The sequence below is a fragment of the Anas acuta genome, chromosome 19, assembly GCF_963932015.1.
Source record: "Anas acuta chromosome 19, bAnaAcu1.1, whole genome shotgun sequence".
Classification (NCBI taxonomy): Eukaryota; Metazoa; Chordata; class Aves; order Anseriformes; family Anatidae; genus Anas; species Anas acuta.
Window position 1 is genome coordinate 7,313,698 of NC_088997.1, and position 14,444 is coordinate 7,328,141.

Sequence of the window (14,444 nt, forward strand, 5' to 3'; positions counted from 1 at the left end):
GCCAAGTGAGAAATACAAGCTTGGAAACAGTCTCGAGATTCCAGCCAGGACAGCAAGGCTCGGAGCATCACAGAAGTGACATAACTGAGCATGGTGGGGAGAGGCTGGAGGGGACACGGGAAGTTACTGCATGAAACAGCTCTGCAGGGCATGCAAAGGAGCCGTTTTCTGTACCGAACGAGACAACTTCATCATTTAGGGTGACCAAGAAGTAACTGCTGTTTTCTCCTTCTGATTTTCCTTTTTTTAAAACTAAGCCTAACTGCAAACTCGCCTTAATTATTTGAATCTGATTTTTTCCAACATATTTTCACTTTCCTGTAAACATTCTGTACCTAATTTTTCTTTATTTGCTGTGGCAAAATGACCAGCAATCGGCTTCCAGTGCATTCAGCAGAACAATCACCCTGGGTCTAGTTCAAAATATGGAAGTCCTGCAACATCTAAAAAGAAAGTTTACATCCCATAAAAGACAAGAATCATCTTGTTAATTTGTTCAGTAGCTAGCACAACAACAGTGTGAACACCACATGCAGACAAATACTCAATTTGTCTTCAGACAGTTTTTAGAAGACAGACATTTTATCAGCCTATCTGTTAACACTTTCCTTCAGAAAATATGTTTCGCCTGCCAGCAAACAAACAACAAAATAATGTGTCATATCTGTAAAATGAGGGAGAGAAATAACCAGGAATTAGCTTTAAAGTGCTGTAAAAAAAAAATAACAATAATCAAATGCCTGAGATCACCCAGGAGCGCAGAGCTAACGTGCACGCCCTGTGCTTGCAGCCTCGTGCTTGCTGCCCTTACAGCGTGGTACCTTTGCTCACGGTCACATTACTCGTGGATTTTCCCCAGTTCTGCTGCTGAACGGCTCAAAAGGGACGCGATGGCCACAGCTCCAGGTAGCAGTGGGACAGCTGGTGGAGAGTGAGGTCCACTGAGGCCCCATGCTGGGTGTGTGCACCGTGTCGCAGCGCTCACGACCCAAAAAGGCAAGCCGGGCATGAGCGAGGCAGGGGACAGATGGACTCCTTGCTCAGCACCTCCTCACAAATCCACACACACCACCGCAGCTGACTGTCCTTCTGGGTTAGGTGACAGGAAGGAGACAAGCCAGGGTGAAGTTCTGTTACCTTCCTGTTCACTTCACCCACCAAGCGCTCCATAGGTTTTCAGTCTCAAATTCGGGAGCATGGACAGAAACTGCAACTGGCAAACGCTCGGGAGTACTTCTGAGTGAGACTTCCAAGATCCTGAAAACATTTTTAGTAAGTTCCATAAACTGTAGTTCTAATTAAGGACTAAATCTGGAGACTAAACACCTCTTTATTTGAGGGCAGGGAGGCTTAAATCTTTTTGTATTAAATGCTGAACTATATCATCTGATATTTTTGCTATGACCAACCTATAAAACCTGTCAGCTTCACTCAGTTTACACAGGGCTCTAATTATGTTTAACTAGAATCTGAATGATCTAATTACTTAACATCTTATAGCACAAACTGCTGAGGACAGTTGCTCAAGCAACTGGCAAAGGAGCCTGAGCAGTACAATAGGAGATCTGTACCCTGCCCAGCACCACTGGAAGCAGCTCCCACCAGGGACAGACTCACTTTTCTGTCCCACCTGAAATTTCTGCTGGCTGAGAACAGCCCTGCAAGACCAAATCATCCACCAGTCCAAAGGGAGCAGGCAGGTGAAGGAAAACCCTGAGTGCCAGCAGCAGGACAACGGGACTTTTAAGAAGTTTTTCAGTTTATTTTGATCTTCTTCACCAGGTGAAAACCCAAATCCCTCTCTATTTCTGGGGCTCCTTCTCCCACCATTCTGCAGAAGCTCAGGGACTGAAGACCTCCACGAGCATTAAAACTGACGCCAGCCCTACTGCACCAGAGCCAGCAGGGAGCTCCAACACGAGCAAGACCAACAGGATTCAACCATCGCAGTAGCTGGAGGGAGCAGATTTGAGCAAAACCAGGGAAAACTCCACTGGGGTCAGTCACAGGGAGAACACCGAGGCTATCCAGAAGCAAGCAGCAACATGACAGAAGGGTCCTGTGGCCATGAAGCCCCCTGCCCAGTGTCAGGCCTGGCCCTCGGCCTAGCCCTTGGCCTAGCTCCCTGCCATGGTGACACCATGCCGCATACCTGCGGCCGCACGAGACAAGGGTGGTGAAACACAGGAAGCTGCTATCACGACCCACGTTGCACAGACGTGTTCCTGCTTTGATCTCTTTTCCTTGAAACCACGGCGCTCTGAACCCAACAGGTTAACCCGACACAGTGGAAGAAGTAAAACCTACAGGTTCTGGTTAAAAACCCAGTTAGAGATGCCGCTTTCTGTCTTTACTTTTGCTTAAAGAACAGATGGAAACCAGCAATAACCATCTGTGTAAGGCAGCAATAACTGTAAAGCACAATAATTCCACAAAAATACACTAACAAGGTCACTTAAGCGTTTCTCTAATTGTCTACTGCCCGTGACCTTTTTCAAAGATTTCAGATGGAAAACAAAAGCAAAACAATTTGGGAAAGATCTTTTGGCACCTCCAATGGAAGAGCTGTTCAGTGCTGTATCCTGGGGAAATTCCAGCTCGGGAAACAAAGTTCTGCCTTCGAAGATTTTCCCCAGATTCACAGGGACGTGCTCCTCGCTCCTCCAGCCGGGATGCGACGTCCAGCTTCCCCGGACGAACCGATCACCCCGACCGAGCAGTGAAACTAAAGCACGAACCATTCCTGCATGCGCAACACAGCAAATGTTTGGGAATCTTTCGAGATCAAAGCCGCTCTATTAATAAACCTGGGTTTTTATATTCCTCGCAGCTGAAAAATCCAATTAAAACATCACAGTGACCTTTTACTGGAGAACTGAACTACTGTCGCGTTGAGGATAAAGTATCAGAGGGCACCCGAAGATGGGATCCAGCAAAAACTGGGTAGATACAGAAGGATAATGCTATGCTTGTTTTAATTCAGTCGCCGGGGTGGTAAAGGATGGCCTAATTCAACAGAAAGATCTGAGAGGCTTTTATTAGGTCTCCAAAGTAGTGTAACTGACAGTTAAACAAACAAAGTGTCAGGCCTTAAGTCAGCATTTAGAAAGTAAATTTCTAATGAAGAGCTGACAATCAAGAAACCGTACAAAGGGGCTGCTGCCAGCCGTCAGCCATCTAAAAACTCGCTGCAGAATGAAAACTTACTGCTGAAATTAACTTCACAATTTGTTGGTAAAATTATTATAGCAAATGAAGAGGGCGTAAAAGCACTACAATATATGACTTCATTTTGCCATGACACATCTAGAAGCAAATAAGATAAAGAGCAATGAATGCCCTAAAAAAGTTTTGCTTTTTTTTTTTTTTTTTTTTTTTGTAATTTTTGAACCAGGCACATCTGCGAACTTGCCAGCTTCCCCTTAATCTGCCTGTACCAAGCCCAAGTTCACCTGGAGAACGAGCAGCAAGGCGTGCAGCCGTCACTCCCTGGTGCCAGGAGCTTCCCCATTTGTTCAGGTGCCTGCAGAAGGCGACGCTGCCCACCAGCACCTCAGGGTGCTGCAGGCACCAGAAGCTGTGAACCCAGCCCAGGGAAGGCTGAGCTGAGCACAGCGCCAGCACCAGGCAGGGACCGGAGGAGCCTTTCAGCCCCTGCACTCAGGGGAATGTCGAAGAGACTGCATGTGCAACAGCCTGGGGGCCTTGGCGACCACTTTCTAAGAGAGTGAAAACAACCTGAGCTACTAAGTTCTTCTTCTAATCCTATTTAAAGTAGGTTTTCACAGTTCCAATTTTAGACTTCAAGTCCTATTTACAGGACAGAAAATCCCAGATAGTGACATTAATCAAGTTTTACTTAGCTTGGTGTAAGACGTGGCACATTAAAGAACTAACTGTACTCGGGATATGCCAGGACATCTCAGATACTAATGGATTTTAATTTATTATCTAAAATGAGCTGGTCCCAGCACAGTGTCTATGCAGTTTTAATCATTTGTGCTGTGCTTACCATAACAACCCAAGGAAAAAACAAAAAAACAGTTCTAGTTGCAAGAGTTGATGGCATGGAGCACAACAAAGGACTTACAAGGGCTGACAGAAACAAGTATCAGAAATTAGACGAAGAACACAGCTTTACAGCACAACGTCCCAAGCAGGGGATCGACCAAAGCTCTGCCCATACATACAACAAAAGCCTGAAACCAGCTCCTCCTCACGAGCACAGAAAATAGGGAACTGTGTTTTATGCACAGAATTGGGAGCGTGACATTGTAAAACCATTTCATTTGATTCAACCCTGATCTGAAGTAGCCAGGGGAACGATGCCCAGACCTGCAGGCAATAAGAAGTGCAGCACCTGTGGTCCCGCAGGATCCAGGCTCGCAGGGGAAAGCTTCCCTCATTACCAAGTGCCCAAATCCTCAGGGTGATCCTGCTCTCCGATCATCTGCCTTATCAAGCCCTCCTGCCCCTCTCATTGTGCGGGAGCCTCCTGGGGTCACCCCAGTGAAGCAGCAAGCATCGACTCACTTCTGATAACAACAGAAAGAAGTTCTGAGTTCACATGGAAATTGCGAGCCTGAAGAATGTTTGCTCAAGAAAACAAGCAGGGTGTTGTGCCCAGCAATGGCCAGATGAGCTGAAGACACAATATTAGCAAGCTGCCCTTTTCCAGCATCCTAAGAATTTCGATAGCCAGACTCCACGCCAAAGGAAACGTGCAGAAACCTATAAGCAAAAGAAAACGAGAGCTCCTGGAAGAGGATAGAGCTGGCAGAAGGGAAGGGAGGGACAAATCGCTGTACTCAGATCCCCCCCCATTGTTTTTTTTTTACTACACCGAACACTTCTGGTGCTCACATAAAAGAAACTTAGGTTACAATTGTGCAAGCAGCTCTGTACAGAGGTCTCCCCCCAGAAAATCAATTGCGAGACTACTGGCTCCTTGTTACTAAATGTTTAATATTATCCCATCTCCACAATTAGTATTAGAAAAGCAACTATGCTCATACCAGACATACCAAACCCAAGTTATTTGAGTCCTATCAATATTAACACGCGCACACAAAAGTTGCAACATAAAAATAGATATGCAGTTTGCTGACAAAATTAACATTATCATATTTCAGATCACAGACAAAGGGTACATTTTATTTACGTCTGAAAATGCAGCAAACATCTTTAAGTGATAACATGACATAAATTTACTTTGACATGCATATGCAATAAAACGTGTAAATGCCCAATAAAAATAAAATGAAAAATAATTACAGACAAAGCACAAGTATAAATTTTATTGAGCTATTCCGACGACATTTATATTTGACATCAACGAACCAAACAAGAAACAGATTCAAGCTGATTAGAAACCTGAGATAAAGGAAGAGACAGAGAAGACCCCGGGCACGGCAGCAGACCGTGGGGAGAGGCTGGAGAGGTTCCTCTGCTCACAACTCAGCCACCGGCCGTGGCAGCAAAGGCCACTCCTTCCCAGGCGACCTCAGAAGACTCCGACTACGCATGTGTTAAAAATTAAGCACATGCGATAATGCTTACTGGGTCGGGGCCTTGGTGATGTGCTAAATAGGGATAAAGCTTATTCACCTTTGCAGAGTTCATCGAGTGTGACCCAGAGAGGTGCTCAGGGGCTCGGCAACCCAGCACCGCGCCCCTCTGGCCCAGCAGCTCCTCGGGAAGCGAAGGAGTGCGGGATATGGTGGTGATCAACACTTCTGATGGCACACGTAGACATTAAATCACAACCCTTAGCCCTGCTGATGGTCTTAGCAGAAGGCTATCAATAGCCCCCAGCACTGCATCGCCCTCCCAACCCCGCCAGCAGGGACCTGGGGTCCCCCAAGAGCGGTGCTGTCTCCAGCTGAAGCTCAGGACCGCACCTCTAAGTGATGCAGCCACGGGCTGCTGAGCATTCACTTTGCCATCTCTACCACCGGGTGCCCATAATGTAAATTTTAAGCAGCCTTTAACAAACAGAGAATCTGAAGGGAAAGTTGCTAAGCTGTGTATCTTGCCTTCAAACACTGCCAAAGCACCTGCAGGTGTGTTGAGAAGTAGAGTGCGTGTATGTAGGAGTAACTCCAGGTTGTAGCTCCATAACCCTCTGCAGGTTTTCTCCCAGTGGTTTGGGAGAACAATCACCAACAACGACCTTTTAGGACACCTGACTACTCAGTCCTTCTTCCACATTCATTCCTATAGCCATTGCTTCCAGCAACAAGCCTGAAAAACCTCCACCAACTAACAGCGGTGCAACTTCTGTTTAATCCCTTTGAACAGAAATCAAACAGAGGTGCAGAAAGGTGCACCAGTAACTCTGCAGAGCACAGAATTAGGCAGAAGCCGTGAAGAACCCCACACGCTGGCTGACAGCCCTCCATCTCAGCACGCTTCATGTTCTCCAGGTGGAGAACCACATCGCAGAGCACAGTAGGGGCACCAGGAGCCACCAGCAGGGCTGGGACCCCGGCTTACAGCAGACCACCGCCACCTGCTATCGGCCACTCACCTACTACGAGCCAGTATCAGCCCCAGGGCATCACTCCCTGACATATTCCCAGTGTACAGACTTCTGACGAACTGACACACACCAGCTTAAGGTTACCACTCTGGTAAGGGAAGCCCTTTGTTTTCCCTAAACTAAGAGACCGACAGCACCTGCAGCCTCCAGCACCCAGCAGAGGTACCGGAGCGCCCAGGAGCACGAGGTAACCAAACTTCTACTGCACGTCATTACCCGCAGCTTTAGCTCTGCAGTTCAGTTTCCACAGCAATAAGCCAGGACATTCTCATGCAAAACAAATCATCCTCTTGTGCCTGAGCTACATCTGGAGTTTTGTTTGTTTGTTGTGTAGAAACGAAGACTTGCAAGTCAACAGCTATGAAATCACCTTTCAGATTCTGTGAAGTTAGAACAATGACAATACTTCTGCTACTCACAACACCTGAAAACACCATTCAGTGGTTAAGAACTGTTCAGCTCTACCAGAAACATAAGCCCTGCTTGTTACAGGACAGCACTAAAATCTGTTGGCGTGCTCCGGCGCTGTACCACCGCCCTGGTATCTCCGGCGCAGATCTTCCCAGGGTGTTCCCACAAGCACGGCGCGGTGGTAAACCCCAGGCTATCCTTTTGTAACGCGGGTGAGTGCAGGTGAGCCGGGTTTGGCTGCAACACGGCAGCCAGGCACTGCCGGGAGACCCTCAGTGCTCCCCAGCCGCACCGCCCCAGACCTGTGCATGTTGTGATACGCGCTCCCTCTCCTCCCCGCTGCGCTGTAAGGATGGTTCAATTTCCAAGCCCTAGGCTTGGGCTCACTCCTTAACTCCTTCCTCCCTTCACCACTTCCCTCTGGGAGCAGCGTCCTCTCCCCCACCCCACTCATTCTTGTTTCTGTGTCCCTGCAGCGTTACAGACCTCAGCTTGTCACACGACAGCCACAGACTGAAGCCACTGCTAACCAACAAGCAGCAGAGGGGATCTGGGTTCCCTGCACACATGAAAAAACCCACACAGAAGGAATCCTGCAGTGACCCACAGCACAGGACCCCCCCATCTCCGCGGCTCAAGCACTGCTTTACAATTTTAGCAGGAATCAGACCACGGTCTGGTCTCACCCACGTGCTCGTGTGTCTCCGGGCTCAGCTGACCATTAGCCAGACACAACATCTCCAAACACAGGATCTCGTTTACCAATGCTTTTGCCTAAACTTTCATGTTCTTCACAGAAACCTCGCAGCAGCACTTCCAGGTGCTTACAGATTCCTTAAGGCACATTTCACAAACCGAGGGTACAACAGGACCTGCTCAGCACTGAGGCACAAGCTCATGCATCAGAGACGGTCCCGGCCTACATCCTTACAGGCCTTAAAAAGCTCACGGCCGGGGCACAGACACGTGGGAACATAAAGCCTCGACGGGAGGCAGCTCCTGGATCTCTGTGCATCTGCTTCCAGCTTCCCCAGGCAGGGCTGCCTCCCCAGAGCAGCCCCCTGTGATCCACAAACCTGAGCACCCCAGCTCCGCGCCCTCCACCCGATCACAGAAGCGCACCTCGGGCCCTGGCAAGAGACTTCCTTATTACCCCAGCTGCAGACAAAGGCACTAAATTACTGCAAGGCAGGGAAGCGAGCGAGCCGCCAGCAAGGCGAGCAGCCATCAGACAGCATCCGTCTGAGAGACTCCGGCCTCAGACTCCGTCTGCTGCGGCTCTCCCGCACGGAGCCACCGGCTCACCCCTGGCCTCGACGCTTCCCAGCCGGCCGTGCAGTCCTTCATGCTCAAACCCCCAACGCTGCTAAGCCACAGAAACGCCACCTCAACTGCTGCAGAGCCGCAACGTAAGCGCCACCAGGCAAGGGCTGTGGGTCTAGCACAAATTCTTCGCTGCCTACTGCTTTCCAAGAAACCCAAGTGTTATTTGACAACAGGGGAGACCACTGTTACACCCAACAACCTACACCCAACATCTGTAGGCTCCGCGTTTTGTTTTTTTTTAAAGAACTTAACTCTGTTAACGTGCAGTTTTCTGTTTGGATTTCTACCTATTTCATAACCCCAGCATTGCAACGTGCTGTATTTTTTCAGTATAATTAACAAGAAAAGCAGAAGTGACAGATGTATTTGCCTTGTCAGAGCAGAGAAAACAAAAACAAGTCACAAACGTACAACCCACAACACGAGCAAGACTCGTCTTTAGCACTTTAAGGACATCAGCTATCCTGATCACGAGGCCTAATTTTTCTCACCTTTTCCTGGTAAATTCAACCCTGCACCTGAAAGCCTGTGCATGGGGACTCTTGTCCAAATGCCTGTCCCCAGACTTGGCTTCTGCTAACAACCCCTTTTCAGCTTTCTCCTGCACAGCTTCACATCTTCCTCCACTCTCCTTCAGACATGTAGGAATATCATCACCACATTCTGACTCCAGAAAACATCGCATTTTCACCACCTTGCCCATGAAGCACACAGGAAACAGCCAAGCAACAAGATAAGCAAAGAGCAAAACGCAAAGAACACAGGCAAGAGAAATCTGGACGTCCAAGACAGGAACGCACAACCCCGCTCACACCCCAAGCCAACGAGCCCTGCCTGCTGGGTGTCTGAAATAACAGCAGCCACGCACGTGTGGAGCTCCCCTTCCCATAGATAAACTGCCTTTATTCGCAGCCTCAGTACGATCAAACTGAAACTTGGGGTTGTGCGTTTCTCTACATCCATGCATTACAAATCAGCTCGCAAATAAAGAATAATTGTTCAGTGGAATTTCAGACTGCATGTAATTTTTTCTTTAACAAATGTTTCGCCCATTACTTATTTGGTATTGTCACACAGAGCCAAGCAGCACAATCTTTTTTTCCAAAACATCCCAGCCATTGCCATATTCCAAATCCCCACTACTGCATTTCTCGATACATTATCCAATTAACTACAAAATTGGCATGCCAGCAGCCTGACTGAAACGGGCCCTCACTCTGCCATGCTTTGGATGGGCGTTGTTTCACCCGAGGAACAAGAAAGAGGGCTAGCAAAGCTTTCAGAAATGTCCTTCTGAGGAACAGATTCAAGGAATCCTAGGGAGGCCAAACTGTCAAGCCAGAAGTGCAGCGTGGGCCCTTCCTCCAGTACGTCAGGCATGCTGGATGCCCACGGATGCTGCTCTGACTGCCACGAAAAGCCAAATTTGCCTATTTCAGGCAAACAAGGGCTGGCAGAGTCGACCGGCAGTGGCGTCCTGTCTTTCAGGTATCCGCAGCCCTCTGGGTTCTCTCTCCTGCACCTTCTCGCAGAGCTGCCAAGCTGCTTTCAGCACCCATATCTGATCGGGTGGGGGAACAGGAACGCACCTTCCGCAGCTAAAGACTCCTCTTACTGCACGTTTAGCTACCATCACAAATAACTGAGAATCAAGTACTTTTATGACAGATACAAATTCTGCAGAGCTCTGTATGGGTAAACAAAATTAACGCTAAGATGCTAATTCCACTTCTGATGAAGCACGGTAACTCTTCACTCACAGCAAATCGGCTCGTGCTCTGGTACAATCAGACCCAAGGAAAAGATGCCAAGAACTCCACCTGTTTCTAATTAAATAATTCAATAGCTTCAGTATTTAAACGCTACTCATTACTACTTAGTTTTTCCAGATTTTGTTACAAATTTTGTAATGGTATAGTAAGATCAATGGTTTACCTTAAACAATTAGTCACAGCAGACATAAAACTAATACTCTATCCCCACATTAATCATATATGATGCAATCCTGGGATGAGATTTACCAAAGGAAAAAAAAGCACAAGCAGGACTTTAGCAGGGGTTAGATTTTAGTCCTGCAGCCTGATGGTAACAAGTTACGCCGTTCTGCTCAAAAGCAGCAAGAAGCTGAAGAAGCTGTACTTTTCACTAGCATGCGTGCCTGCCCTAAAAAGCTTTGAGATTTTGAGACTCGTGCTTATTTGCAGAACGCTTCAACACGCAGCACGTTCGGTTTTCAAGCAGTAGTAACTTTTTCCACTCATCCTGCAGACGCAGCTTAGATCTGAGAGGCAAGCTAGGCTTACTCGAGCAGCACTGCTGGTCCGAGAGATACGGCTGGGCCAACTGCATCTGCGGATACGGGCACACAGAGGCACACACACACGCTCAGAAACACCGACCAGAATCTGGAACAGGACGGCACGCAGCACCCACAGGCTCGTTTTTCTGCTCGCCAGCAGAGGGGTGCTTTTAGGGGAGGTGATGGCAAGCGACACCAAAACCAAGAGCTATGAGCGAGGACCTGGCCAGCAGCAGGTAACAATCTTTGCTCTGCTGCAGGTCCAGCCGATTGGGATGGCACGATGCCTCCCAACAGGAGCCGTGCTTCTATCTCGAGGGCACCGGCACTGTCCCAGTGCTTTAATTCGCATTTATGGCTGCAGCATTCACCTTTTGCGAGGATCTGTTTTCTCTACAACTCCTTTGCCATGAGTTGTCAAACACAGGTCCATCTTTGGCAGCAAACTCATGCAGAAATGATGCCACACCAATTTCATCACTTCTCAAGGAAATGCAACCAACCTTCGCTGTAAAATAAAAGTCTGCATGCATGCGCTTGAGGTACAGTCTCAAGCGAAGAGCCGCGTTTGGTACATTTAGGAAACCGCCATTTCTGCACATCATATTCTGTCTGTGAACAGACCTTTTTGTTCTTTAACCCGAGTCCTGAATTATTTAACCCTGCCTCCGACTCTTGAAACCTCTCCTCCTACAAACAAGAGGTTATTTAGTGAACGGAAATAAATAATTAAAAGAGTCAGACCCTACAGTGGTCTTGGCTCCGTTTTTAATTAATATTGACACAATCCCGAGAAACCTGCTGCTTAATATTACAAGGCAGGTCGAAGCTCATCAACAGTTAAATGCCCTCTACCAGAAGGCAGAAGAGGAAGTTGCGAGCAGGCAGCGTGCGCATCGCGCCGCTGCCAGGAACACGGGCACAGCCTCATCCTCTGCTCCTCACAACTTTCTTGCGCAGCAAAACGACAGCTTTGAAGCCACCGAGCCCACAGCTGGGGGAGCTGGACTTGGCAGGGCACCGGCGGAACTACGCTAAGCACGAGTCCTTCACGTTTTTGCCCCGGAAGAGGGTAAAGAAAGCATGGAAAAGGGCAGTTTTTGCTGTCTGTAATTCCACACTCAAAATACATGATTACAAATGAATGGGGGGAACAAACAGCTCCGTAAGACTGAGCTTCACACTCGGTAACGATAGATTTAATAGCATATTGCTTCATCTGCAAGTGGGAGTAAATATTACACTACCTCTTCATGCAGATGGGTGGGTAAAAAAAAATAAAAAGCTAATTTGAAACAAATTAACTACTCTGCCTAGGGATGAAAGGTCCTCTCTGCCTCCCTGGTCACTGCAGGACTCCCTGCGGGCAGGCTGAGCACAAAGTTTGCTGGGCACGGACGGCCTGGTGGATCTGCCACGAGGCGAGCAGCCCCAATCCGCAACCCGTACGAATAATCACGGGTCCTCGGGAGCAGGTAACGAACGCTGCTCAGGCAGCTCGGAGCTGGCACTGCCGGCGTGCTTCAAAGGAGAGCCTACAAGCTGCTCGAGTCAGCCTGTCACATCGAGCCTGTAAAAACGAGATTAAGGTTTGTAGGGTGATACTCCACAACAGGTTTTACAGTATGCACAGAAATTAAATTATAATAAAAGTGAGGGTGGTTTTTTTTTTTTTTCAAACTAAAAACAGAATGGAACAATCTATCAAAATGCCATTTGGCCGCGTTCATTACATTTTAGAATTTAATTTACATGATAGATACTTTAGCGTAATATATTTTAATCAATAAGCATTTCTGAGGGCTTTATTTTATAGGAAATGTTCAGAGTTCCCCGCCGTTAAATGTAACGCCGCAGCAGTGACGTTCCGAGTGTTTATTTTTCTATGCTAAGCAAGTACAACCACGCACACACAGAGGCAAAAGTCCACAATTAAAGATGTCAGACCTTGTTTAAATACATCTTAATTTAATCCATTTTATTTTATACAATTCTACATCTGGACCTCATTTTCTGTATTCCTGTAGGTATTCTGGGTCGCTATTAAGAATCCTTTCAAGTGAGGAAAGTTCAGCCAAGTCTACCTTAATCCAAAGCCTTTAAAAGAAACAATAAAACACGAAAGCAGCTAAAAAAAAAAAAAAAAAAATAGGCAGACGGAGAGGGAAAGGCAGCGCCTCACCCCACCTCCCGATGCACCTGAGAGCCGGCAGGGACCGCGGCCGGCCCCGACCCCAGGCGGCTCCGCGCTGCCCGGGGAGGCTCGGGGGGGTCCGGCCCGGCTCCCCCCGGCCCTAAAGCACCGCGATGCCCCCGGGGGGGCTCGGGCCGGGTCCTGGGGGGGGCTCCCGGATCTCACCGCCCGGCCTCGTCCCCTCACAGGGGCACGGAACCGACTCCCTGAGCCCCCCCCCTCCCCCGGCCGGGACCTGTCAGAGCCCCCCCCCCGCCTCAGCGGCCGCCCCCAGCCCCTCGGGACCGCGCTGCCCCGGCCCTGTGAGCCCCAAAAAGCAGCCGGGACCCCCCCGGGACCCCTCCCCGTCCCTCTCTTCTTTCCCCTCAGCTCCCCCCCGGAGCCCCCTGCCCGGTGGCGGCTGAGGGGGGAGAGCACCGGGGGGGGGTTACACCGAGGGGGTGGCGACTACAGGGGGGGGGGGGCGACACCGGGGGGGTGACAAGCACTGAGGGGGGAGCACCGGGAGGGGGTGAAGCACTCAGAGAGTGACACCGGGAGGGGGAGCACCGGGGGAAGGGTTACACCGGGGGGGTGAGGACCAAGGGGGGGGAAGCACCGGAGGGTTTAACACCGGGGGGGGGGCACCGGCACCCCTGGGCCGGCACCACAGCGCCCCCAGCCCCCGCCGCTCCGCGCCTGCACCGCCGAGCCCGGCCGGCTCCCCGCGCCCCCCCCGGCCGCACACCCCACACAAAGTCCCGGCACTCGGCAAACTTTTTCCCCCGGCCGCCCCCCGGGGGTTGAAGGAAGCGGCTGGGAAGCCGGGAGAAGAGGGAAAAGGACCGAGAGGAGCCCCGCGGAGCGGCGGCGGCCCCGGGGTGCCGGAGAGGAGGAGGAGGAGCGGGGAGGAGGGGGGGGGAACCGCGCAGGGGAAGCGGGCAGAGGGCAGCCCGGGACGGAGCGGGCTGGAGCGGCGGCGGCGGCCCCGGGAGCGCCGGCTCCGGCGCCATCTTGGGCTGATCGATGAATTGAACAAAGGGGATCGATTTCCGATGGGGCCGCCGATCGGGAGTTGGGGGGGGGGGGGCGAGTGGGGGGGCGAGCGGAGCGGCGCGGCCGGGCGGAGCGGGGGGATCCTGCGGGCGGCTGCGGGAGGAGGAGGAAGAGGAGGAGGAGGAGGAGGAGGAGGAAGGAGGGGGGGGGGGGGAGGCCGGGCCCGAGGGAAGGCGGAGAAGGGGAAGGGAAGGGGGGCGGGGGGGGGGGGGTCCGGCGGCGCGGCCCGGCCGGTGCGGCGAGCGGGGGGAGCCTGACCTGCAGCTGCTGTAAATCAAAGCGCTTCCAATATTGAAACATCGATCCCACATTGGCCGCCATCTTGAGACATATTGAGACAGAGTGAGCGGCTGATCGAGGGAGAGAGAGGGGCTGGAGTTCGGGAGCCGGGAGGGAGGGGGAGGGAGGGAGGGAGGGAGGGAGAGAGGGAGGGAGGGGGGAGGAGGAGGGGCGGGGGGGGGCAGGGGGCGGGAGGCGGCCGGGGAGCGCCCAAATCCCGGCCTGGAGCCCGCCGGCGGCCGGAACGCGGAGTCAGCCCCGTGCGCTTGGGGGGGGCGGGGGGGAGTAAAGTGGGGGGCGGTGCGATCATAGAGAGCCCCCCCCCCCCCCCCCCCGTGTGTGTGTGTGTGTGTGTGTGT

At 50.9% G+C, this 14,444-nt stretch overlaps 1 protein-coding gene across 10 annotated transcripts in view; it reads right to left on the reverse strand.

The window, feature by feature from the left end:
* Positions 1-14,217, reverse strand: part of CUX1 (cut like homeobox 1) — a 268,204-nt gene extending 253,987 nt beyond the window's left edge. For all 10 annotated transcript variants that reach the window (XM_068656096.1, XM_068656095.1, XM_068656097.1 and 7 more), the window contains exon 1: positions 14,065-14,217. In XM_068656096.1, the coding sequence (XP_068512197.1) occupies positions 14,065-14,127 (63 nt within the window). In that variant the 5' untranslated portion in view covers positions 14,128-14,217. The remainder of the gene's footprint in view (positions 1-14,064) is intronic.
* Positions 14,218-14,444: the final 227 nt, after the last annotated feature.